At 39.9% G+C, this 24151-nt stretch overlaps 1 protein-coding gene across 6 annotated transcripts in view; it reads right to left on the reverse strand.

The window, feature by feature from the left end:
- Positions 1-24151, reverse strand: part of akap9 (A kinase (PRKA) anchor protein 9) — an 85778-nt gene that overhangs the window by 28523 nt on the left and 33104 nt on the right. For all 6 annotated transcript variants that reach the window (XM_049601684.1, XM_049601683.1, XM_049601685.1 and 3 more), the window contains 11 exons: positions 23367-23463; positions 22599-22833; positions 19630-19681; positions 18375-18722; positions 16322-16597; positions 14125-14261; positions 13747-13907; positions 11933-12165; positions 4167-4329; positions 773-867; positions 280-397 (listed from right to left, as the gene is read on the reverse strand). In XM_049601684.1, the coding sequence (XP_049457641.1) occupies positions 280-397; positions 773-867; positions 4167-4329; positions 11933-12165; positions 13747-13907; positions 14125-14261; positions 16322-16597; positions 18375-18722; positions 19630-19681; positions 22599-22833; positions 23367-23463 (1915 nt within the window). The remainder of the gene's footprint in view (positions 1-279; positions 398-772; positions 868-4166; positions 4330-11932; positions 12166-13746; positions 13908-14124; positions 14262-16321; positions 16598-18374; positions 18723-19629; positions 19682-22598; positions 22834-23366; positions 23464-24151) is intronic.

Here is a 24151-nt window from a genome sequence, read left to right on the forward strand (position 1 = left end):
AGTTATTTCTCTTTTGATACAACTGTGTCATACTGTGTATGTGAAAACCTATTTGTTAATAATCTAAATACAGATTCTGAGAGATTTTGTGTTTTAGTTTCTTCATCCATTATCTTTGGCATAGTAACTACGGCCTATAATGCAATTACATTCACAAAATCAAAGATATATTTAGTGTTTGGACGTGGATGTGATTTCCTAATATTTCCTTTAAACTGTAACAATGATAACTTGCTAAAAATCGGTATATTTTCAGTAAGGAAATTCTGGGATACATACGAAGCTCGCGGGGCCCTGCATGCTCCCTCATAGCGTCTTGTTGCCGTGACAGCAGCTCACGCTCCTCCTGCATCTGAAGCCTCTCCTGCTCCAACTCGTGCAGCCGGCTACCTGTCACCTGCATGGAGAAAAGACCGTCAGTGTCAGCCTGGAAGAAAACTCTGATATCTGTGTTAGATAAGGGCTGTCGCTTAAAGGACTCTGTATGTTCCATACTGTGAAGCTATATTTGACTTTAGCTACACATATAATACTTATTGTTGGTTCTGGCCTTTTAACAGAATTTCTTGATGATAAGGAAAAGACCAGACTTATAACCTTTATCTATCCTATCTTCCTCATTGAACCTTAAGTAACTCTGCTTACACGTGAGTCACTACTGTTCGGCGCCAGAGGCAAAATCAAAAAATCTACCTTTAAACGTTGTCAGGTCATGTGCCATCATAAAAAAGGTTAATTATTTTTCCTCCTGCTTGCAGCTGGAATGCCTCACCTGCAGCTCCTGCTCGAGGCTCAGCTGGAGCTCTTCCTTCTGACGCAATTGCTCCTCCAACGCAGCCCGTTCGTCCGTGTAGCCATCAATCAGACCTGAATTTGCACATAAGCAGGACAAATAAAAAGGGTGTTCATATACAAACTTTCCCTTCCATAAAGTTATTGACTCTTTTTGATCCTTTAATTCCTGCAATCACTTAACAGAGGAATTATCTGGAGCCTTAAGTCTAGCTTCAGTCACACACACACTCATACAGAGGGCAGCCATCCAGATGAACAAGCACTTAACAGCAGGATACAAAATCCAAGGTTACCAACAACACAACCGCAAACAAAAACACACGTACATAAACGCAGTGGCACACAAACATGCATACAAATGCAAAGATGAACACCAGTGAGCATGTCTGACCCATTTTGCTCGACATGAAGTACAAGACTGCTGTAAACACAATGAAATGCTCCATCATTACTGTACTGCTCTGTCACAGGTCAGCAAGCATTAAGCACCAGGATGGTATTCAGCCCGTAGTCACAGGAAAATGGGGGTTCGCACACACTAACAGACTAATGAGAAACCCTTTATTCATTTACTGAAACTGCAACTTTGGCGTAGAGTGAGACCAGCTCTGCAGGTAACATTTACATATTTCCTGATCGGATTCTTGTTTGGAGCTCACAATATGCTCTGTGTTATCTAGAGGAGGCAGAAGGTAAATGTCACCTGTGCTGTCAGGTGTTATTTCATCGACATCCAAGCAGGATCCAGAGCTGTGTGTAAAGTTTGCCTAAGGAGGGATCCCTCCACGATACACAGCCATCAGATGCACATGATTACTGACTTAAAAACACTCTCCACTACCCACACAGAGCTCTCCTGGGAATATATAATCACATTTACTCTGCCAGACAACAACTCCACATCTTCAGATTGTCCAACTTAGCCCATTTTCCCCTTGTTAAAACATAACAAGAGAAGACTTTCCATCCTTTTCACTGACATATAATACATCCCGTCATCAGTGAAGAGGATCTTTTTCCAGGTTGAGCCTGTCTTTTTGGTTCATTCAAAACCAGTTTAAAAAAGGGCCGCACCCTGAGCTTTTACCTGCATGGATCATGCACACAATAGGAGGCGAATTATTATATCATTGGCATTTGTACAAGTAGATGTCCAAGAGATTCAGGCTATGCAAACTGCAAGCACTCCTTTAAAGTTAATGAAGAAACCGCATGCCACAGCATCAGACAGGCACAGCTGCTCTGTGACTCTTTAACATGAAATAACATGATGTTACTATGGGGTTGTAGTGGACTTAAAGCGGTATGAGATTTTTACGGTACAATAACAGCCTCAAAAAATATTGACGGGATCATGATACACAGTTTTACACAATTATTATTAATATCATGATCATCATTAGTGGCAGCGGCCCATAACGGGAATGAAAACAGAAGGGTTTTCTTTATGGCTAAAAAAACCCGCCTTACTATAATTGAAAATTTAAACAATTTTTTATGGAAGTATGTGTAAAAAAGACTTCCTTTTGATTATAAATAAATTAAATAAAGTTGAGATTGTCCATTTGGTTGCATTTTCTATCAATACCATAGATAAAGAAATGTACACGCTATGATAACGATCAATTTTCATATCATGGTACACCATGAAACCAGTATACGCAACCCCAGGGTGCAGCATTTATTCTCTATTACAGCTGCAACTAATATTCGATTCACTGATTTGTCGACTGACAAATGTTTACCGGCTACCATTTTACTAACTGAGCGATCATCTCAGTTTTTTTCCCAAGCAAAAATATTAACTGTTCTTTGGTTCCAGCCTCTAAAGTGTGAGGATTTGTTGCTTTCTTTGATAAGAAAATGTTTTAGGCTGTTGGTCTAGGTGAAAACAGGCAAGATGGTCACATTTATTTAATTATTCAAAAACTCAGCAGATAAATAGCCATTTAAATAACTGTTAGTTGCCCTGCCTTTTCTTTATAATGATGTCCCTTTTATTTTCTAACACTCACCACATGCTTTATCTGTATCTGCTGTAAAACTATAAAGCATTTTATGACAGCAAATATTTGCCATTCTTCAGCACCTCTATAAGATAATAGAAACAAACATCATACCAGGATACTACTAAAGATGATTAAGATTAGAGAAAAGCAATAAACTCACCATTGTTCAGTGTCTACACAAAGCCAGAAAGAAAGAAATGACTATACTTCAGCTAAACTGTGCGAGGGACTTAAAATGAGCCCAGTCGTCTGGTGAGTGAGAGAGTGGATGTGTTTCTAACAGTTGACCCTAGTGGACCAGCTGTCTCTGACATGGAGGGGACATCGAGTTAGCTGTACCCGCAGCAAGATCTCTCAAAGCACCTAAACTGTTGTTAAACATTGGTAACTGACTTCCTGGTTATTCAAGCTTCAAGATTTTACTTTGTTCTCACACAAATACCATCACCTCCAGACACAAAGCCTCATAATTTAGCTGTCAGAGGCAAATCAGAAACAGAAAATAACATTTGTCGTTTTCTCACCACAGATGGTCTCACACTCTCCCTTTTTAACAGCTGATCCCATCACACCCTGTAACACCCCCTCTCCCCCAAACAGATGCACACATGCCTTTTCACTGCAGCTCCTCCTTATGCTCTCTGTTTTCTGTAGTCATTCTGACATACAGACACACATTCGCACATCATCAATTAGAAAAATAGAGAGGTACTGTGTTTCTTCCTGTACGGAGGCTGTATTGAAGAAGATGGTTTTTCGAAGCTGCAAAAAGTGGATGATAGTAGGGTTGGGTATTGCTTAAAAAATTTCAATACCGGTACCCTTAAAGTGATGCCGATACCAATAGAATACTTCATATGATACCTTTTTTCTACTTCATTTGATACTCATTATGTAAATGGAAGCATTCAGTTAACTTCTTTGATTATTTGATTACTTTTGAACGCTGCGGTGGCATCTATGGACGCTGAAGTGCCAACTCTGTAAAATACATCGCCTTTGACTTCACCACACCACAGACTGTATGGATTGTAGCTGCTGCAGTAGTGGGCCAATCACATGTTGCATTAAATTTAAGATCACTTGCGGTGATTGGCTTCAAGTTAAACCATACAAATTTTTTCTAGATCTGGATAAAAAAAAAAAGTACAAATACAGGTATTGTGTTGACTGTAGAAGTCTGGATACTACATGGTACTGTGTTATTTCACGAGTACCCATACCCAGCCCTACTGTGCAGACTTCCTCAGAGACATAAAAATTGACCAACACTTACCTAAAGTACATGTCGGAGAAACTCATTTGTTTATTCCGTGCACATGGTAATTCCTAAAAATGTTCTCATTGTCCAGACAAACTCACCCTCAGCGCGGTGAAGTTCCAGAGCCAGCTGCTCGCGTGCCCGGGCCTCCTCGGACAGCCTCTCCTGCAGCTCCTCCTGCTTCTGCAGCAGCTCGGTCATCTCCTGGTTGTGGCGGAAGGACTCCCGCATCAGTTCAGTCTGGGTTATCCGGGCATGTTCAACCTGAGAGGGGAACAGGAAAGAGACGGTTATTCCATCTTTTGAAAGGTTCAATGCAAGACCAAAGCCTTGCAACTCGCAATGTATTGGTCTTTTTAATCTATACTGCCATTAAAATAAAAGCATTTTAATTTTTGCAAAAACCCAACAGTGTATCTTGGATTTCCTTTGTCTTCAGGAAAGATAATATCACGCAAGAAGAACAGTCAGGAGAAGGAAGACTTGTATTAATAAGCTTAGAAGAACAAACACTGAAAATGAATCGTTTGCCCTGGAGGGGCACGCCACCGATTTTACACAACAGTTTACTTGTCACAAGGAGAACTACTCCGCTGGTGTCAACAGCTATATAATGTCTTTGGTGGCCAATGATGTCATCTTAGCTTGGACTCAAGATTTACATTTTTTTTTAAATGAAAAGCTTGTGTCGCAAATTGGATTTGTGGGGTCTGAAAGAAGTGTCTATTAAGAAGGCAGCAAGGATCTAATGAAAGATGTTATTAAGCTGCATTATGGGAAAAGTTTTTGTTTCTCTCACATTAATTATTTAATTTTATTCCTCATCATTTACAACTTTCAGCTGAATCAAACATTGATGTAATTGATCGTATTACTGCACTACAAACCTCTGCTGTCCACGTTAATGATACAGAGCAAGTTGTTCAAATCTAACAAAATTAAAATGAAACTCTTTTCTACATATAAAAAAATTAAGTCTCATGTAATACATAACAGTGGACCACAATTAATTGCTTTCAATGTCTATTTGATGCACATTACACATATACATTTACTGTAACATAATTACTGAATCCAGAAAGTTTTCCTTCTAGTATCAAAATATTGATTTCAACCACATCTTCCAGCCCATTTGTTCTATCTGCATAATAATATATAAAGTAAGAGAGAGCAAATTGATAAATCAAGTTAAAGGGACAGTTCACCCCCAAATCAAAAATACATATTTTTCCTCCTACGTGTTGTGCAATTTATAAATCTAGATTGTTTTGGTGTGAGTTGGCAAGTGTTGGCGATATCAGTCGTAAAAATGTCTGCCCTCTCGGTAATATAATGGAACTTGATGGCACTCAGCTTGTGGTGCTCAAAGCGCCAAAAAATGCATTTGAAAATCTCAACAGCAATGTGTCTTTCTAGAAATCATGACCTGTTCACTCAAGATAAGCCACAGACCTGAGGAGGAGTTTCATGTAGGCACTATTTTCTCTTTACTGAACTACAACCACATCCCTACGCAGAAGGAAGCGTGTCTCTACTGGTAGCTCACCTAGCATCACTGAGCTAGTGGACTGTACAGCTCGGCCAAGAAGGAACCCATTAATGTTAATATATTGCGCAGTCCCGAACGCAAGCCTCTTGTTCTTGAGTGGGTGCATGCTGTTGAGTTTTCAATTTTTTATTTTTTATTTTTTGGCACTTTGAGCAACACAAGCCAAGTGCTATTTAGTTCTTTTATACTGGAGAGAAGGCAGACATCTCTACGGCCAATATCGTCAGCACTCGCCAGCTCACATTAAAACAATCAAGACTGATGAACAGTACTACAGGTAAGAGGAAAAATATTTAACTTTGAGGTGAAGTTTTCCTTCAAGCAATTTACCTTCAACTTACTAAGAAATCCATTTTATTGTCACCTTTAAGGATACACTATTACAAATTGCAAATTACAAATATAAATATTCATGTGCAGACAGACTTTAATGTAAGTGCACTGACACTGTACAAAAAAGCCACCTATGTAAATGTCAATAACAAAATGAGGTTAGGTGCAGATGTAACCAAATGATACTGATATCACATTCGTATAATGACCTTCAGGTCAGGTGACAAACGGCGTTTTATTCTTGCGGAACAGCTATGACATCACCATATTGCAATAACCTGTCGACACACTCACATTCGTCCCACAGTTAGTTTCCATAGATTCCCATATCTCCCTGAGCAAAGGTCTCATTGTTACATTATGGGAAGCAGGAAGTGGTAACGTGACCCTGCCACAGATGTCATATAATCTTTCACCTACTGATTCAAAAGAGCTGCTGTGCTCCTACGTGGACTGACATTTAACTTACATCACACCTGCATGTGCAGACCTGAACGGCATGAAACAGGCGGCAGTAATTGTACCTATGAAGTATTAATCAACAGCACAGCTCTCTCCATCTGTTTTAAATGACACAAACCTGTCCAACACAGTACAGTTGCCGGGTGTAAACTTACTGTGTAGGGAGGAGTGGGCAGGGAGATTTTGGAGATAACCTTAAGAAGGTGACCATTAGTCCTGTGATTGACATGTGAGATTTGCGTCTGCACAATGACAGCATTCTTCTCATTCAAGGTGCTGGACATTGGGAAAGGTCGGGGAAGGGGTACACGAGATTCCACCTCGTACACATCCTGGTCTTCCCCTTCCACCCACGCTGTGCTCCGCATGCTTGAGTTCCAGTACGAGCGGTAGGAATCCATGGTAAAAGATAGACGCAGGAAGGGAGAACTTCCAACCTCGGTTTAATATGTTGGAGCTGCTTTACAGGAGTCATCAAAAGAGGTTTCCATTTGCCGTGATCTATCAGGCTGAGCTGTGCAACCACAAATGAGAATAAAGTCCAGTGGGGACTGAAGCAGCGAGCAACGTTGTGGTTAGCTCCAAGCAACAGTTTCTATGTGTTTGCCACACACACAAGAAGAGTAAACAGATGGAGAGGGTGACATTCACTTCATCTCAATCACATGCTGCCAGGTGGAGGTAGAACAAGTTCCAGGTAAATATTGAGAAAGAGAAAATCATCCGGCAACAGTGAGAGTTGGTGTCATAGAAAAAAAATGTCATCCTCGATAGCAGGTGGAAGTCATATCCTGATCCGGCAGCTTAAAAGGCATTCCTGAACACGACCACAGGAGGTTTGTAAACACAAAGGCAAACATTTCTTCTCTTGGTGTCCTCTTGAAAGAGCTCCAGCCCTCTGTTCTCTCTGACCTTCTTTCCTCAGAGTGAAACCATATCATGCCGCTCAGTAACACTCACACCCCCACATATGCTCCGGCTTGCTCTTCTCTCTCTCTCTCTGCTCTCTCTCTCTCACTGGAGATTCATTAACAATACTATGCCACCGTAGCAACCCCGACCTGCAGGGAAGCCTCCCAGGGGCCCCTTTTAATTGTTTAGTCCAAGCAGCAGCCGGCCGAGGGTGAAATGACAGGGCTTGGATCTTAAGTATTTCACTCTTTCCTTTCTACTTCCGTCTAGGATTGCTGTCATTCCCTCTCCACGCATGCTCCCGTGCTCATGATATTACTCACTGTTGCCGGATCTCTCTGTCCTGTCAGGCGAAGTTTATTTACCCAAGGCAGCCTACTGTCACTCTGTTACACTCATGTTGCCTCCATCTACCCACGTGCTTTTAAAAAAATGATTAAATCCCAGACTTCCATGTCAGTTTTCACCCCTCAGAGCAAGAGCAGCTTCCACTTCCTACTCTGACAGCACATAGCAGTATAATGTTCAACAAAAGTGGGAGGGGAGCAGGTGTGGCTTCTATCTTTAGAGCCAGTGGGCCAGGTAGGTTTGCAAACACATCACAGAATCTTCACACACACACAAATAACCCACAGACAACACACGCCCTGCCCACAGAAAGCTGTCAAACTGGATTCCCTCCCTATGTCCTGCAGCTGCATAGAAAAGTAATTAAGGCGTTCTGACATGCTGCCTCTCTGTCCCACCTACTGTCTCTGTTTGACATGTCAACCATGACTGCACATGGACAATTTCCATGTCTCACTGAGGCGTCTTACCGGCAGACTGTGGGAGTGAACAAACGCCGTCCTCATGCAAATAATTTACAGCAGTAGTTTAACAAAGATACTTAACATTCCTGACCGGCTTGTTACATCAATCTCTGTTCACGATGCTGTTCCTCAGACAAGACGTGACGATCAAGCACCGCACACAGACAAGACTAATGTATATCAGATCGATAGCAGCAGAAAAATCATTGAACAAACCATTAGGAGGCTTTGTTGATTACAAGTTTATTGTGCTGTTAATGGTGTGTACTTGGAGATGTAAACTGTGTATTCTCCTTGTAAAATCCAGAGTGGTCCTTCAATGGGGCTGCAGCTTATTATTTTAATTAATTAGTATTATCTTGACTAATTTATTATTGTTTGGTCTTAAAAGTGTTAGAAAATCATCAAAAATCAACCGAATTCATGTTGACTTTGGCTGCAACTGACTATTATTACCTCCGCCAAGGAGGTTATGTTTTCGCCAGCGTTGGTCTGTTTGTTTGTCTACAAAATAACTCAAAAAGTTCTGAGTGGATTTTGATGAAATTTTCAGGAAAGGTTGATAATGGGACAAGGAACAGATGATAAAATTTTGGTGGTGATCAGTTGAAGCGAAGTGGATAAAATAATAAAATGGCGGGAAATCCGAGCTGCTTGGCGGAGGTCTTTTCATTTTTGATTAATCTGATTATTTTCACAATTAAATGTTTAGTCTATAAAATGCCAAAAAATTGAAAAATGCTCATTACAATTTTCCAGAGCCCAAGTGATGTCTTGATATTGCTTCATTGGTACAACCAACAGTCCATACCCCTAAGACTCTTCACTCTTGTTTGACATTTTTGCTGAAAAAATGACTGAATCAATAAACTGTTTATCAAAATAGTTGGCTAATCAATTAGCTGACTTACCGTTGCAGCTCTAATGTTGATATATTCAATATTCAATATTCACAAAAAACCTACAGTCACAGAAGACAAAGAAAACCAGCAAATATTTACATTTATGAAGCTGGAACCTGTGAATGTTCTGGCATTTTTGCTTAAAAAATATTTAAATGACAGATCAATCATCAAAATTGTTGTAAATTAGCTGCAGCAATTAATTGATAAATTGATTAATTTACAACTATTATTCACCATATTACTGGATAATTAATTTATCAATTTGACTAAATTCTCTAATTCCAGCTTCTTAAATGTGAATATTTTCTGATTTCTTTAAACCTTTATGACTATTAACTAATACCTTTGGGTTGTGGACAAAACAAGAAACTTGAGGAGGTCATCTTGGGCTCTGGGAAACACTGATCAACATTTTTAACCATTTTCTGACATATTATAGACCAAACAACTAATTGATAAATTGATAAAGTAATCTACAGATGAACACACAATAAAAATAATCATTAGTTATCATAGTAGTTAAGATACTGTTTTTTTAATCATCATTTTGATGTCAAATTTTGGATAATCACAAAGTAAAAGACTGCAATATTGCACTCGGGGATTTCTTTTAGTTAGTAGGAAGAGAGTATCAGTAGAAAACTGCACTTGAATGCGTGACTATCATTCTTTTTTTTATTGGTGCCTTTTGTGTTCACATCAATGTATAATTTGTGAAATATAAGACTGCCAAGAATAGGTACTTTTTTTTATGATTCAACAAGCATGTCATTACATCCAAATGATTCGATAAATAAAATTCTACCATCACGCTCTCTGCTGTGTAGATGGAGGCTGAACAACAGTGATGCTCGGCTGGAAATTTCTTTAAAGCTATTTTTAGATCGGCAAGATAAAACCCATCTCAGCGTGAGTAACGCATGAATTTCAGCCAACGGGAAGATGTGCTGCACAGTCAGTTACAGTAACACATTCAATGGCCTAGTTAAAAGGGCCCCGTCTCTGTGGGCTGACACTGGACGCAGCGGGAGCACTACACGGACAGCCTGAGGGGGGGTGGAGTTGTTCTGCCCACTCCTGACTATGATAGGCTGATCGACCGGACAAAAGCTCAGTGTAAATACAGCTCGTATCTATAGGCAACCACTGGGAATGAGGCGGCTCTTTTGTGTGTGAATTCTAGACAGGCCAACTTTGTTGCCAGCCACATTCTGCAGTCTCATCCCCATTATGCCTCCATGAACAGGCGTAGAAACCCACAGAGGGAGTGTTGAGTGTGGGTATTTAAATGTTTTGACAAAGCCTAAATGTGTCACTGGAGCTTTCTGCACAATCAAACACACACAGGACTGTTCACGAAGAGTTCCTCTGACATCTCAACCTGAAAAGATCCAATGTCTCTGAACAAACTACGACATCACTAGAGTACTGAAAAAAGTGTTGAGCATTTAAAACTGGCAACAAATGTTTGGTCAGATTATGAGGCTGGTTTTGTCATAATTTGATTAAATTATCCTAATCTATGTAAATCAGGAAACTCTTCTGATTTACGATGGTTTTAATAAGCAAACAATAACTTTTTTAAAAGGAATAGTTCAAAATTTTGGCATGTAAATCCTTGTTAAGGAACAAATTGCACATCAGTTTTTGTACAGATTTATTATTGAGGACGTTAATTACTAAAATCTACTGAAGATAGACAGGCTAGCTGTTTGCCCCATTTCAAAAACTCTATGCTGAGATAAGATAGCCAGCCACTGGCTTTTTATTTAACATCCAGATTAGAGAGTGTTGCCGATCTTCTCATCTGAGACTTAGGAAGTTGTTGTTGTTATTGTTGTTGTTTTTGTTAGCTCTGTTTTCAGGTTTTAGAAAATCTAGGCAGTGACGGAAGACTTTGTCCAATCACAGGTCATTTAAATGAGAGGGTGTTCTTATTTTCTCTGTACAGCACTTTGGGACCTCAGTGGTTGTTTTAAAGTGCTTCATAAATAAAGTTGGATTGGACTGGATTGGATTATTTGCTGTTCCACAAATACAGATGCGTGTGCACATCCCTTCGGTGAGAGCCTGATCCAATGGAAGAGCATCCAGTAGAGACAGTTGCTACTCCAGCATTGGCAATGACTGTCTACACTGCAAAGCAACTCGAAAAAAGGAAGATGGACAAAAAGTGGGTCTGATCACAGTGTGTCATCTCAAAGGGTTTATAAAGGCCCATAATTTTGCGGAGAAAAAAGGACAGTAATTTGCGTAAAACTGCCGTTATATAATGGCATCAGGACCACAATCACAACTGGAATGATTGATAAGACTGACAAGTACTTGTAGAGGTTACTGTATAAAGTGCACGCATGTGCCTGTGGCTATCTGGTCAGAGGTTCATAGGACAGAGAGGGGAGCGCTCCAGAAAGAGGGGGGTATGGTATTTTCAGATTCGTTTGAAATGCTGTACCTGGGAAAAACTGCTTACCACAGCAAGAGGCACGACTTTCTCTTCTGTGCACCATTATTGTTTTCAGTTCAATTAGGAACTTGAGACGTGCCCAGACACAATTGGCTAATATCTATAAACACATACATGCATATGAATGCAGATAAATCATAGTTAAATGATAGTCGGTGGGGTCTGAGCCAATGCTCTCCACACAGAGTGTTTATCTGCAGGGCAACCAAAGCCTACTCAGACATGACTGGTCAGTAATACTTGGCCTAGAAACAGAAATCAGAATGCTTCCATACCAAAATCTTGTCTCACTGCCAACAGATTCTGCATACATATACAGATATGTATATGTATTCAGAATCTGTATACATATACATATACAGATATCTGTTTATAGAGATCAATAATAAATTGATCTCAGGCCACTTAACCAAAAGAATGTTTGTACCTGGTTGGTGGTGTCGGTGATGGCCATTAACATCTTCTCCAGAGCCGTTTGGAGTCGGCTGCTGATGCTCATCAGATACTCCTCGTTCTCCAGTTGTGTCCCCGCCCCCAGCAGCAGGCTTTCAATCATCTGCTGGGACACCTCCAGACCCTCGTCAGCCTCCGCCCCCCCGGACCATTGACTCATATCATCTGTAGTGGTCTCGCTGCCCTGGCAGCTTTGTGCAGAGTGACCTGGCATGACCAGAGAAGAGAGAGCAGAAACATATCATACACAGACCTGATGTATATTATACTGTATACAGACTTAACTCTATTCCAGTGGGCTATTACAGTTTCCTTGTGAAGTTTGCAGATGTTTATGTTTTACCTGCATGCTAACTTTAGACAAATAACCAAAGATACTGTGAGAGAATAAGGAGCACGCTCATGTAAAACTCTGCAAGAAGAGTAAATATTTGGTTTCCTAAAACCATTTGAAGCTTGCATGACTAAATGAACTGATGTAAGGCTTGGTGAAGGACAAGTGCAACCTTTAAAAAAATGCTAGTCTTGTGTAGTTTATATTCAGGACAGAACAGGAGGCAAAGCAGTGCTAAATATATAACCATAATGAGGTTGTAGGCACATACATCATATGGTTCAAATGAGTACACAGTGTCACGCGACTGTGCCTTAACACTACATGACGTAATCTGCACGTTCACAGTCTCACAGGGATATCATGATAGCAGCAGGCAGCAAGATGACTCAAAATTTAAGAGATTTGAATCCACAATACCAGTCTTAAGGTGCATAACGTCAGCAGGTCAAATACAGCAAGTCATGTGCAGCCCAATAAACTTACAAAGACAAACTGGCATATCAGATTATAGGAATATTGAAAATCTTGAATTAAACAAGGACAAAAGAGTCCCATGAACACCTACAGTACAAACAGGATTATCTTGTTAACACGAGACTTTGTTGTCTATAGCTCCCATAGAGTCGCCACTTTCAGTTATAATGAGCCATTCAGACGGCAGGCAAATCTGATCTGATCTGACTCACAGGACAAACTGTCAAAGATGTTATTTGCATGGGATCACAAAGAATTTGTGTGTGACAACATCCATATGCTAACTGATGATATGTTATTCCATTATAATAAGAGAGAGAGGTGAATACACTCTTGGTCAGAACAATAGCATCATGTGGTCATGGTGCAGTATTGCTCCGTCACACCGGAATATATTAGCAGAAGCTTAGACTGCAGTCATGGCAGCTAGCAACACTCTGGACAAGTTGTGTTGAAAGTTCAAATGTGATTTGAAGTTCAACTCTGGACCAATTAAAAGCAGATTTAAAAATGGCAATGAATGTGGTTTAAAACAGATTTGCACTACTTAGTATCCAAACATTTTAGTTATGCAGAGTTGCAAGGATTAGCCGAATAATCAATTAGTCTGTTCACAGAAAATTAATTGGCAACTATTTTGATAACAAATAATTGTTTTCGGAATTTATTTTAAGCAAAAAATCCAAACATTGGCTGGTTTCCTGCTTGTGAGAATCTGATGCTTTTCTTTGTCATGCAAACTGATTCTAAGCTCTATAAATACTGTGGTGCTGTTTAGTGAGTGCTGACATAACTACAGTTTGAAGGTTTCTCGTCTGTTTTATTCTCCTGTGTGTTTGCTACAGTACAAATCTCACATCCAGCTAACTACCAACATCTGAACTAACATATTTGAATAAACAGGTGGGTGACCCCTCTGCCCAAACATAAACTCCCACATTTACCTTAAACTATTACTTAGACCTGATGTTACTTGCCTGCAGCGTAAGGTCTGACGGGTGCAGCCTGCTGTCCTCCACTGGAGGCGTCACGCAAGCTCTGCATGTGGAGTCCCATAGTTTCCTCCGCAGCTGCCGTAGTCTTCAGGACATCAACCAGCACCTGACTGAGTTTCTCATTGGCCTTACGCAAGATGTTTCTGTAAGCACACAGTGAGGAAGAGTTTCTTCTAAGCATCTGTAGTGCTAATGAAAAACAAAATGTCGGTTGGCTAAAAGAAAGGCGTGAGGCAATTAACAACATATTTGCCACCCTATTAAGTCTAATTTGGCTTCAATTAATATAAATCTTTGGAGCATCTCCGTACACAAAGGTTTATTATAAGGAAACAGTACGAACACAGTGTCTGTCACTACCTTTCAGTGTCCTTATCAGAAGACTCTCCATCACCCTGCAATGACAGTTTGCCTCCACCAGCCTGCTTTACTCCTGACCCGCCTGGATCTTCCTCTTCCTCAACTTCTTCTTGACCGTCTTCTCTCTTCTTCAAGGCCTGGACAGGCAGCAGAGAGAACACAGACAGCAGTCCCGTCATTGCAAAGTTGCAGTTGAACACAAAGACTCCTGAAAACTCTGGACGACGAAAGACAGAGCGGCTGTGTGTGCGACCATTAGTAAAAGTGCATTCAAATAAGGCACGGCGAGGGGGCACGTAGACACAGTGCCCTTTTTAACGAGCACGCAGACACACACAAACACAAAGACGCACTTCTGACTCTCTCGGGGCTGGGAGAAACACTAGTATCTTTGTGCTGCTATGGCAACAGGTGCACCTGAGGCACAGAGACTTGCAGAGGCGACAGCTCCATCTTTTGAGAGCACAGCAGAAGTGCAGCTCTGCTTCTACAGCCACTTCACTCCCAGACACTATGCTGTGCACAGAATGCAGATGAGCGAGAGTGGCACTGACTTCAGTCAAGGAATCAGATCATAGCATCTTTTGAATGACACTGTTTTATAGTTATCTAACTAACAAACAACATACAGTGTTGTACAAATGCCTGTAAAGCTTAAAAATCTTATTGACACAAAAATGGTCCCATTTCTTGTAATTATTTTGACTCCACATTCTTTAGTATGCAGCATTAGCATTTTATCCATCATAATTAACGTACATTAACATGCCAATATATATTATGTATGTGTTAACAGATTTAAAGTTACATGAACATGGTATTAAAGTTTGAATTAAATCTACTGACATGTTAAACAACCAAATCATTCTTTATGGGCCTAAAATATTCACAAAAAACCCTCAAAAAGTCTATTAATTGTTCCATACTTTGTAATGTCATTTATTAGCTTGTTTTCTAAAACTGAGAATTTAAACCTAAAATGGCAAGAATTTAAAATCCAGAATTACTACAACCATATTTTTTGGACCTAGGGGACATTTGAGTTTTGTCCAAAACAAAAGATCCTTCTGGCTTTTTATGTCACTTTTATCAGACTTCACAGTTTAGTTCAGCTTGATGAAATTCTTTACATAAATCTATTAATTTAGAAGAAAATAAGATAATAATCTGTGTAAACATCTCAATCGAGTGTCATCAGACTTTTCTCATCATAACAACTCATCTGAGCCAATTACTGCAGCTTAAGAACTTTGCTTTTCACTAAATTATCCTGTGTGAATGACCACCAAGAGTGTGTTGAAGCAACTCATCTCACAAAGAACACTGAAGCTGACAGCCGCTGCTATCACAGTTAAAGCTTAATCATGCAATAAATGGTTAGTGAAAGCCTGGCAGGCCCTGGGATTAGCTCTTCAAGGCATGAGGGGTGGTTTAAAGAAATAATCCTAAATCAACGTGAGGAAACCAGAACATGGAGAGTAGATAGAGGAGAAAGTGGGTATCTAAAATATTATTCTTTGACAGCAGCGCATGAACAAATATGCTTTCTGTGAAATTGTAACGACTGAAGTGAGAAACACAATAAATCAGAAATTAAGTGTATACAAGAGTAAAATAATTCAAATGGTGTACCCTACTTTAAAAGGATAATAAGGGTGTATGCACATCTTGTTCCACACTTTTCAGATAAAAGGTGTTGGTTAAAGAGATGCAATTACTGTATCTGAAATACTAGGTAAATAGGAGGCTAGAAAGGTTGTGTGCAAAACCAAAAAAACCTCACTGGGAATTACGCTGGATCCCAAAAATGAACAAAAATAGAAACATTTTACAAAGTCCCACTATACACACAGTGTGTTTGGTGATGCAGCATATTACACAAACATGCTGCTGCATCGTTCTACACTTGTTTCCCAAATTAAACCAAATTACTCACTAATGACAGTATTTAAACAAATACTTTCATTATTTAGTCAACACACATTTACTGTGTTGGTAAAAAGACAATGCAAAACCAATATTAGTTGAAGCATACATAATCAATGATAGAGTATTCGATGCAACAGCTGCATTGCGACAGTGCATCTGAAAATGAATGACACAGCAGAATTCTCTCAGATAAAGTGAATGAAATCTGTGGGGACAGCGGAGAGTGAATCAACACATCAAATGTGACAGCTCAGTTAGAAACACTGACCTGCTCAGGTTCTGATTTCTGCAGCTCCGCTTTTAACTTTCTGATCTCGGCATTCCTCTCCTGCAGCTCCCTCTCCAGTCTCTCCTTCTCCACCTCCTCCAGCCAGGCGCCTGAGGTGAGAGGAGCTCCGGGACTCGCCCGCTCCTCGTTCTCCCTCTCCTCCACCTCCTCTTTATCTGACCAGGTCTGCATGGCGGCGCTCCTCTGGCAGGCACGCTTGTTGATTCGAGCCAGCTCAATCTGCTGTGCAAACTCCACGGACATCTGAACTATGGCCTGTCAGAAAATATGGATCCAAAGATAATGTGTCTTAGGACTCTACTTGATATAGAGAAACAGAGATCTACGGTAAGAGTGCAGATGTAATTACATTAACAATTATAAAATAACATTTTCCATCATAAGAGAATTAGTGTACTGTATCTGCAACTGTTATTTTCAATGCATGGTCACAGAGCTCAAATGACATCTCTGAATGTCTTGTTTTGTCTGACCTGCAGTCCACAACCAAAAGATACTCCCTGTAATAGTTTTTTTCTAATTGCTAAGGGCACTATCTTTGAATCTATAGGCTATTTTTAACTCTCCACACTAACCACAAAACCTTACACCAAACCAGCAAAACATTATACATCTCGTGCAGAAGCAAACCTCTGGAAAAACCCTTTTAAACTATTCCGAAAAAGTACACACAAACCATCATGTGAACAAGCACACAAAGCACTACGTTAACACTGATAGTATAAATAAAAAAGAACACTTAAGGCTGTGTGCAGGCAAAGCAGTTTGCAAAATAATTTCTATACATAAATTAAACACACATACACACAGATATCCAAATGTGTAAAGTATGGATGTGTATTTACGAGCATAAACACTGTCAAGAAAGGGAGGACAGAATTTCAAACACTCCTCATACAACAAAAGCGCTGCAGAAAAAAAAACAAGGTAACACTTTACTTGAAGGTATCTACAAAAGGGTGACATGACACTGGCATAGCTATGACATGACACTGTCATGAACTTGTCATCGACATTATGTACATGTCATAAACGTTTATGACTGCTGTCATTAGGTTTTTGTAATGATTTGATTATGACAACTTGACATTAATTAAAGTGACATTACCAGAAAATGTCTTTGTCATGACAACTTGACATTACATTTGTTTGGGATGTCCTTATTATGACAACTAATTATAATAATCATTATGTCACCTTGTCATAAACACAAAAAGAGGTGCATTTTATTGTTAATGTCAAGTCGTTATGACAAAGACATCTTCTGGTAATGTCATCCTGGTTAATGTCAAGCTATCATAATAAGGACATCCCAAACAAATTTAATGTCAAGTTGTCATAATCAAGACAACCCAAACAATGTCAACTTGTCATTACAAAAAACGAATGACACTTAATGACAGCAGTCACAAACGTTTATGACATGTACATAATGTTTATGACATGTTTATGACAAGTTCATGACAAAGTCATGTCATAGTTATGACAGTGTCATGTCACCGTTATGTAGATACCTTCAAGTAAAGTGTTACCGAAAACAAAAACATGGATGTTAGAAAAATGAATCAGAAGAATATTTGGCTAAATCTGGCCTTCTTCGTAGGTCTGGCCATAAAACTTCATCATCACATGTTGTCTTGAGTTAGGCAGCACATGTTTCAGTGTGAAAGGGCAACTGGCAAAATAGTGTAGAGACCAGCATTTGCAGTTTTGCTAGAAGTGTGTTATTAAATTACAAACTGATGGTAAGGCAGACAATGTGCATTCAGTTTGGCACACTTGGTGAATTAGTGTTTATGGTGTCAGAAATCGTGCTTCAGGAATCACTGTTAATGGGTAAACATTCAGGAAAAACTGTAATATCACAAAAGACTAAGATAACCAGCAAATATTCATATTTAAGGAACCAGAACCACTGACTATTCAACTCCAACTGCATCCTTTTTGCATCAATCAAACGCAATGCTTCTGTCATCAGTTTTATTGAAACTGACTACATACATGAGTTGTATAAAAATACATGTCCACCTACCTTGGCAACTTCCTCTTCCACTCTCTCCCAGTGTTGTTTGTCTTCCAGCACAACCTGCCCAGTCGCCCCAAGGCTCTCACTGGAGCTCCTAGCACCGTTAATACCGTTGAGACCCTGCTTTTTCTCTCCTCTCTCCTCCTGACGCTCCTCTGTTTTCCTCTCCTGCTCCTTTTCTTCTGTCAGTCTCCTCAGCTCCCTGTTGTGCTGCTCTTTCAGCGCCGCTACTTCTTGGAGATACTTGTGGTAGAGCGCTTTCCTCAGCGCCTGCAGCTGTGCTGTCAGGCCTGCAGACCTGACAGGCCAGCGCAACTCCACACCTCCCTCTGACAGTTCCTCCTCACCCAGGTCCTGTGAAGAGTGAGGAGAGCAGAAAAGAGAAAGAAAGGAAGAGCTACAAATTACAAGAACTAATGTAGCAGACCACAGCTGCCGCAGTGTGTTAAAAAGAGTCATGTAACAAAATATGGATAACAAAGTTCCTCAGGGCTGATCCACAAATAAACTGTTCCTCTTTACTGTAGATAAAACCCATCCGCCCTTAGATCACTATTAAATACACCGTTTTGTTCCCTCCACCCCCTGATGATGAAGCGATAAAGAGAAGTCTTGCATTACATTACAGCCACATTTAGCCCTAACACACTACCACCCCTGTCTTGTGATGAATCCCCGTCTTGTGTGCTTCATGGTGATTCAGCTTCTTCAGCAACACTTGCCTCAAGCTTAACATCTCTAATCCAAATATCTTAAAGTGTATCATGCCCAATTCCTTTCTTTCCCATTCTCGCTCTTGCTGTGCTTCTGTCAATCTTCCTCTCTGATCTCCACACAGTCAGACGAGCTGTGGAAACTTTGAGGTTGGAGGAGACACGCTAAGACGCAATGGAAGTTGGAGTGATGTGAGTGAGAGATGGCGTAAATGGAGTGCAGCTCATTCGCGCAAGGCAGAATCCTCCTTTCATGCAGCCTACACGACTACAGTACGTCCGCTTTGGTTCACGAGTAACACGGTAAAATGGTAGGTTATGTAACGTCCGACCCTTTCAATCGTTAAGATTCAGGACCGTTCATGATGCTGCTTCCGGAGCAAAGCTGCAGAATTTAGGGCACGTTTTAGCCTAAAGGCTGCAACTGCCCACTCCCACCCACCCTCACTGTCACAGCGTCTTAATGCATGTACACGTTTCAGCTCGTAGTAAGATGTGATGCATGTGACACGGTAGATTTAGATGAGGGCAAAATGTAGCAGCCAAACCTTTAGTTCGTCTCCTTGCTCCTCCATTGTCTCACAGCTGGACTCTGCAGCACTGGACAGGCAGAAAGAGAAAACGAGAAGTCAAAATTAATAGTTCTACAACCTCAGATAAGTTAAACAGTTTGATACAGTTTATTGTTAGTTATTTTTCTTTATGACGTCTTACATCGTGGCCTGAAGTGCTTTTTTATTATTTTATAATTAAGTACAAATGTAAACGCTTAAAATGTAATTATAAGGACCATGAAGTATTGACAGGGACTAATGTTTGTTAAATCAATAACCATAACCACGACTGACAAACAATCACTGTAACACGATGACGGAAAGTATCCTTCTTACTTTCATATCAGTCAAGTAAAAAACTTGAACAAGCTGAGCTTACATGCTTTTTGGTTGTAAGCATGAAAGTCTAAACATTTCTGTGTGATGGTAATTTGAACAGCCATCCCCTGAATAATATAACGAAACAATATTATTAAGCGAGTACTAATATGACATATACAATCCAAAACGAACTGAGGTGATTACATAATGAGGGCTGCGATTAATGACTACTTAAGTAGGGGTTTGGTTTGTTTGTTAGCGGCAATACAGAAAAACTACTTGCCAGATTTCCATTAAACCTTGTGAAGGGGTGTAGCATGGACCTAGGAAGAATCCATTAAATTTTAGAGCTGATCTGAATCACGGGGCGGAATAATGCCATGCATCTTAAAATCCAGTAGATGGTGGTAAAGTTAAATAGTGATGAAACATTGCTGACTGTCAAAATATGATGAGTCCATATCATAATCCACATTCACGGACACCAGTAATCCTCTGGGGTAGCCTACATATGTAGCTGCTCGAACTTTATAGAGAATTTTGATGCAGTTTTGCTGCTGTTGAATGTGGTCCCCAATCAATCAATAAATCAATATGTTCGCCGTTTTCCGTTCAGGCATACAAGAGAGAAGTTTTCTTTATGAATTCAAGGTAACGGCATGACTAACTGATAAACAAATGCTCATTTTAGGGGTGAAGTATTCCTTTAATCTGCTGATTTCTTGATTAATGGATTCATTATTTTGTCAATAAAATGACAGAAATCAGAAAAAAAATCCCCATTAGGATTTCCTAGAGTCCAAGGTGGTGTCTTCAGATTTCTTTTGTCCCAAAGATATCAGTTCACTATCATATATGCACCAAAAAAAAACAGCAAATCCTCACATTTGAGAGGCTGAAATAAGACAAGGTTTGACCTTTTTCCTGTGAAAAATTACTGAAACAATGACTGAACTATCAAAATAGCTTTGGAGCAATTTTCTGTTGATCCACTAAATGATTACACGTTTGAACTCTAGACATAACAAATACATAAAATACCGGGCACAGCTGCATGAATTAAATTAAACATGCAGTGCACATACATGTAATATATCTGGGCATAATATGTATGATTGTATTCCACATTTTTGGGTATCACTTTCCTGAAGAAAATGACACAAAATGGGATTTAAGAAGTTAACTATTTTTTAAAAAATGGCTAGAAATTATATTTACCATATCAAACAGTGGAGGGCAGCAGCATCTCAGTTTTCACAGTACCAGTAGGACTCTGCTTCTTTTTATCCAAGAGGAACAGCTCACCCACAGTAATATAGTTTGGTTTTGTTGTGTGTGTGTAAACAAGCAGTATGTCACAGAAATGAGCCGTCATTATCACGAAGAAAGAGCGCCAGACGATACCTCTTTTTTTTTTTTTTTTTTTGAAGACTTCTTTATGCTGTCTGTTCTGCATGGCCGTACGGAAAAAAGAAAAAGGGCATTTCTGTATTCTTAGCCCACGGCATAAATATGTTGCAGGATGACTTGAAACTTAAGATGTTGATGTTGATGTTTTTAACTCAGTTACGAAACAAACTCTTAAATTTCTCTTTTAAAATATGAGCACTCTATTCTTGATTTTTTTTTTAGTTCCTTCTTTTTGTATTTTCTGTAATTCTTTAAATTTAAGCTGCTGCCTGCCTTGACCAGAAATTCATAATCTCAATGAGACTCTCGTGGTTTAATGAATATTAAATACAAATTAAGCGATGCATGCACAAACAGTAACATTTATATTGTTATCTACAGCACATCCCTCAGGAAGGGATCTTGAATGGCTGAAGGGTACTTTTATAGGTTAGTGGGTTAACAAAAGGCATGAATAAAGCTTCAAACAACCTAGTGAATATTTCATTAGTTGAGGCTTTGTTGTCAGTTGAACTGGGTCAGGTAGCTTCCACATGCTGCACGGGATGTGCAGACCAGCTCCGAGTAAAAGTAGAAGATCGTGTCGCTCAGTCTGCTGTTCCTCCATCACATGCACAGTACCAATCAATCAAGTGAAGAGCAACTAATAACATGAGGACTGTGTGGGAGGGAGGCTGTATGAATCCAGTGATAGTGCTCTTTAAATGCTAAATAACCCACAACTGAGTAGACAACATTTTCAGTCATATCCACTAAGTCAAATCAATTTTTTTTTAAAGATAAGATAAAATGTAACTTATCCCAAGGGATATTGCTGAAACCATGCCATTTTAACTATACCAAATTTAATCTACTGGCGGTGGTGGGTGGTAACATGTTACATTTACTCCATTACATGTACTGTTTACTCTTACTCAAATACATTTGCAATACAATCTATGTACTTTTACTCCATTAGACAGGGCTACACACTACTTTTACTGATACATTAAGCTATAGGACATTTTTATATTCAGGTGAGCTCAAACACACAACAGTGTTTGTACAACAGCGAGCGATTAGATAGCCTACTAGCGATAGTGAATTTTTAATGGCCGATTTATTAATGATGAGTTTGGATAGCTTATTTTTATCTTCCTCGTGCTGTTCTGTTAGTCTGTTGTCCTTCGTCTTGCAATACAAACTTTAAAAAAAATGAATTTGCTCATGTGTTTTCACAGTGTTATCATCACCTGAAGTGGGTCTGAGTTCCTGTGACCTCCTGCAGTCGCTGCTGCAGCATGAAGAGCTCAGTGGCGTATCGCTCCTCACTCTCCGCCGCCTGCCGCTGGTAGTGAGCTCGCAGATGCTCCATCTCCTGTCTGTGGCTCTCCTCCAGCTGGAGCTGCTTCTCCTGCTCTTCGGCCTTCAGCCTCTGTAATTCCTTGTTCAGGGAGGTAGATGGTGCACCAGCCCGCTCCTCAGGATCTGACCAATACAGAGGGGAAGTGAGAAATTCAATATACTCAACTGGATAGCATTAGAAGATTAGAATCAATAAGATGAAACTTTAATGTTCCTTCTGGGAAAAATGGGTCACTGCAGTAACAAATAACAGCATTGGGTAAGAACTGAATGGACAGAGAGCGGTGACAAAAGCAACAGAAAGCAGAGTGAAGTTTGGCTTAATTGCCAGCTAGCTGGATACATGCCAAAAAATAACATCAAAGCAAAGGAGTGTTATTGTTTTATTGTTATTTCTGTTGGCTGCTAAACACAAATGTAAAGATGTGATGTGCTGCACAAAACACACACCTAAAAAAGCACAAAGTCAGGGGCACATATGTGACCTGAAACTCTAAAATACTGAGGGATACAGAGTAAAGAGAATACTACAGAACATTTAACATCTGTCCGTCTTCTTACTACACACCTGCGTGTTTGTCTCAGCGACCTGACGTTAATGCTTGACCTGTTTGCTTTTCAATTTTTGCTCGAGAGGATAGCTCCACATTATTTACCTTTGCTCGCAGAGCTAGCAGCTTGCACACGCAGGTCAGAGATCTCCTTCTCACTCCTGCTCTTCAGTTCATCGTATGCTGCCTGCAGCTCTGTCATCTGGGAGACCAACAGATCAGTTAACGCATTTCTGATTGTATTATTATCCTGTTATTATTAGTCTGTTCCTCAAACAAACTGACAAAATGTGCCAATTCCTTAATACATACAAATTGTGCACTATATATATGCACTTGTAAAACAATCAACTTATTTACCAGTTTAAAGGAATAATACATCCCCTAAATGAAAATTTGTGTATCAATTATTCACCCAGTGCTACAATGAATTTGTGAAGAAAACTTTGTTTTTCTCACATGCCTCGATGGTGAACGAAGAATCAAAAAAACAAGAACATTTCAAATGACCTGAAGTAACAGGGGTCTATGTTTGACAACAGCAAAACTATATTGAAAGATTGGTTGACAAACTGTCATTCAACTTGTGCAGTATAATCCAAGTCTCAATATATACACAGTTAAATGCTCAGTACTTTCCAGACACATGCATTTCGTTCATTCGTTCATTCATTCATCTTCTAACCGCTTCATCCTCTTGAGGGTCGCGGGGGGGCTGGAGCCTATCCCAGCTGACATCGGGCGAGAGGCAGGGTACACCCTGGACAGGTCGCCAGACTATCACAGGGCTGACACATAGAGACAAACAACCATTCACACTCACATTCACACCTATGGACAATTTAGAGTTACCAATTAACCTAGTCCCCAATCTGCATGTCTTTGGACTG

Source organism: Epinephelus fuscoguttatus, linkage group LG17 (assembly GCF_011397635.1).
Source record: "Epinephelus fuscoguttatus linkage group LG17, E.fuscoguttatus.final_Chr_v1".
Classification (NCBI taxonomy): domain Eukaryota; kingdom Metazoa; phylum Chordata; class Actinopteri; order Perciformes; family Serranidae; genus Epinephelus; species Epinephelus fuscoguttatus.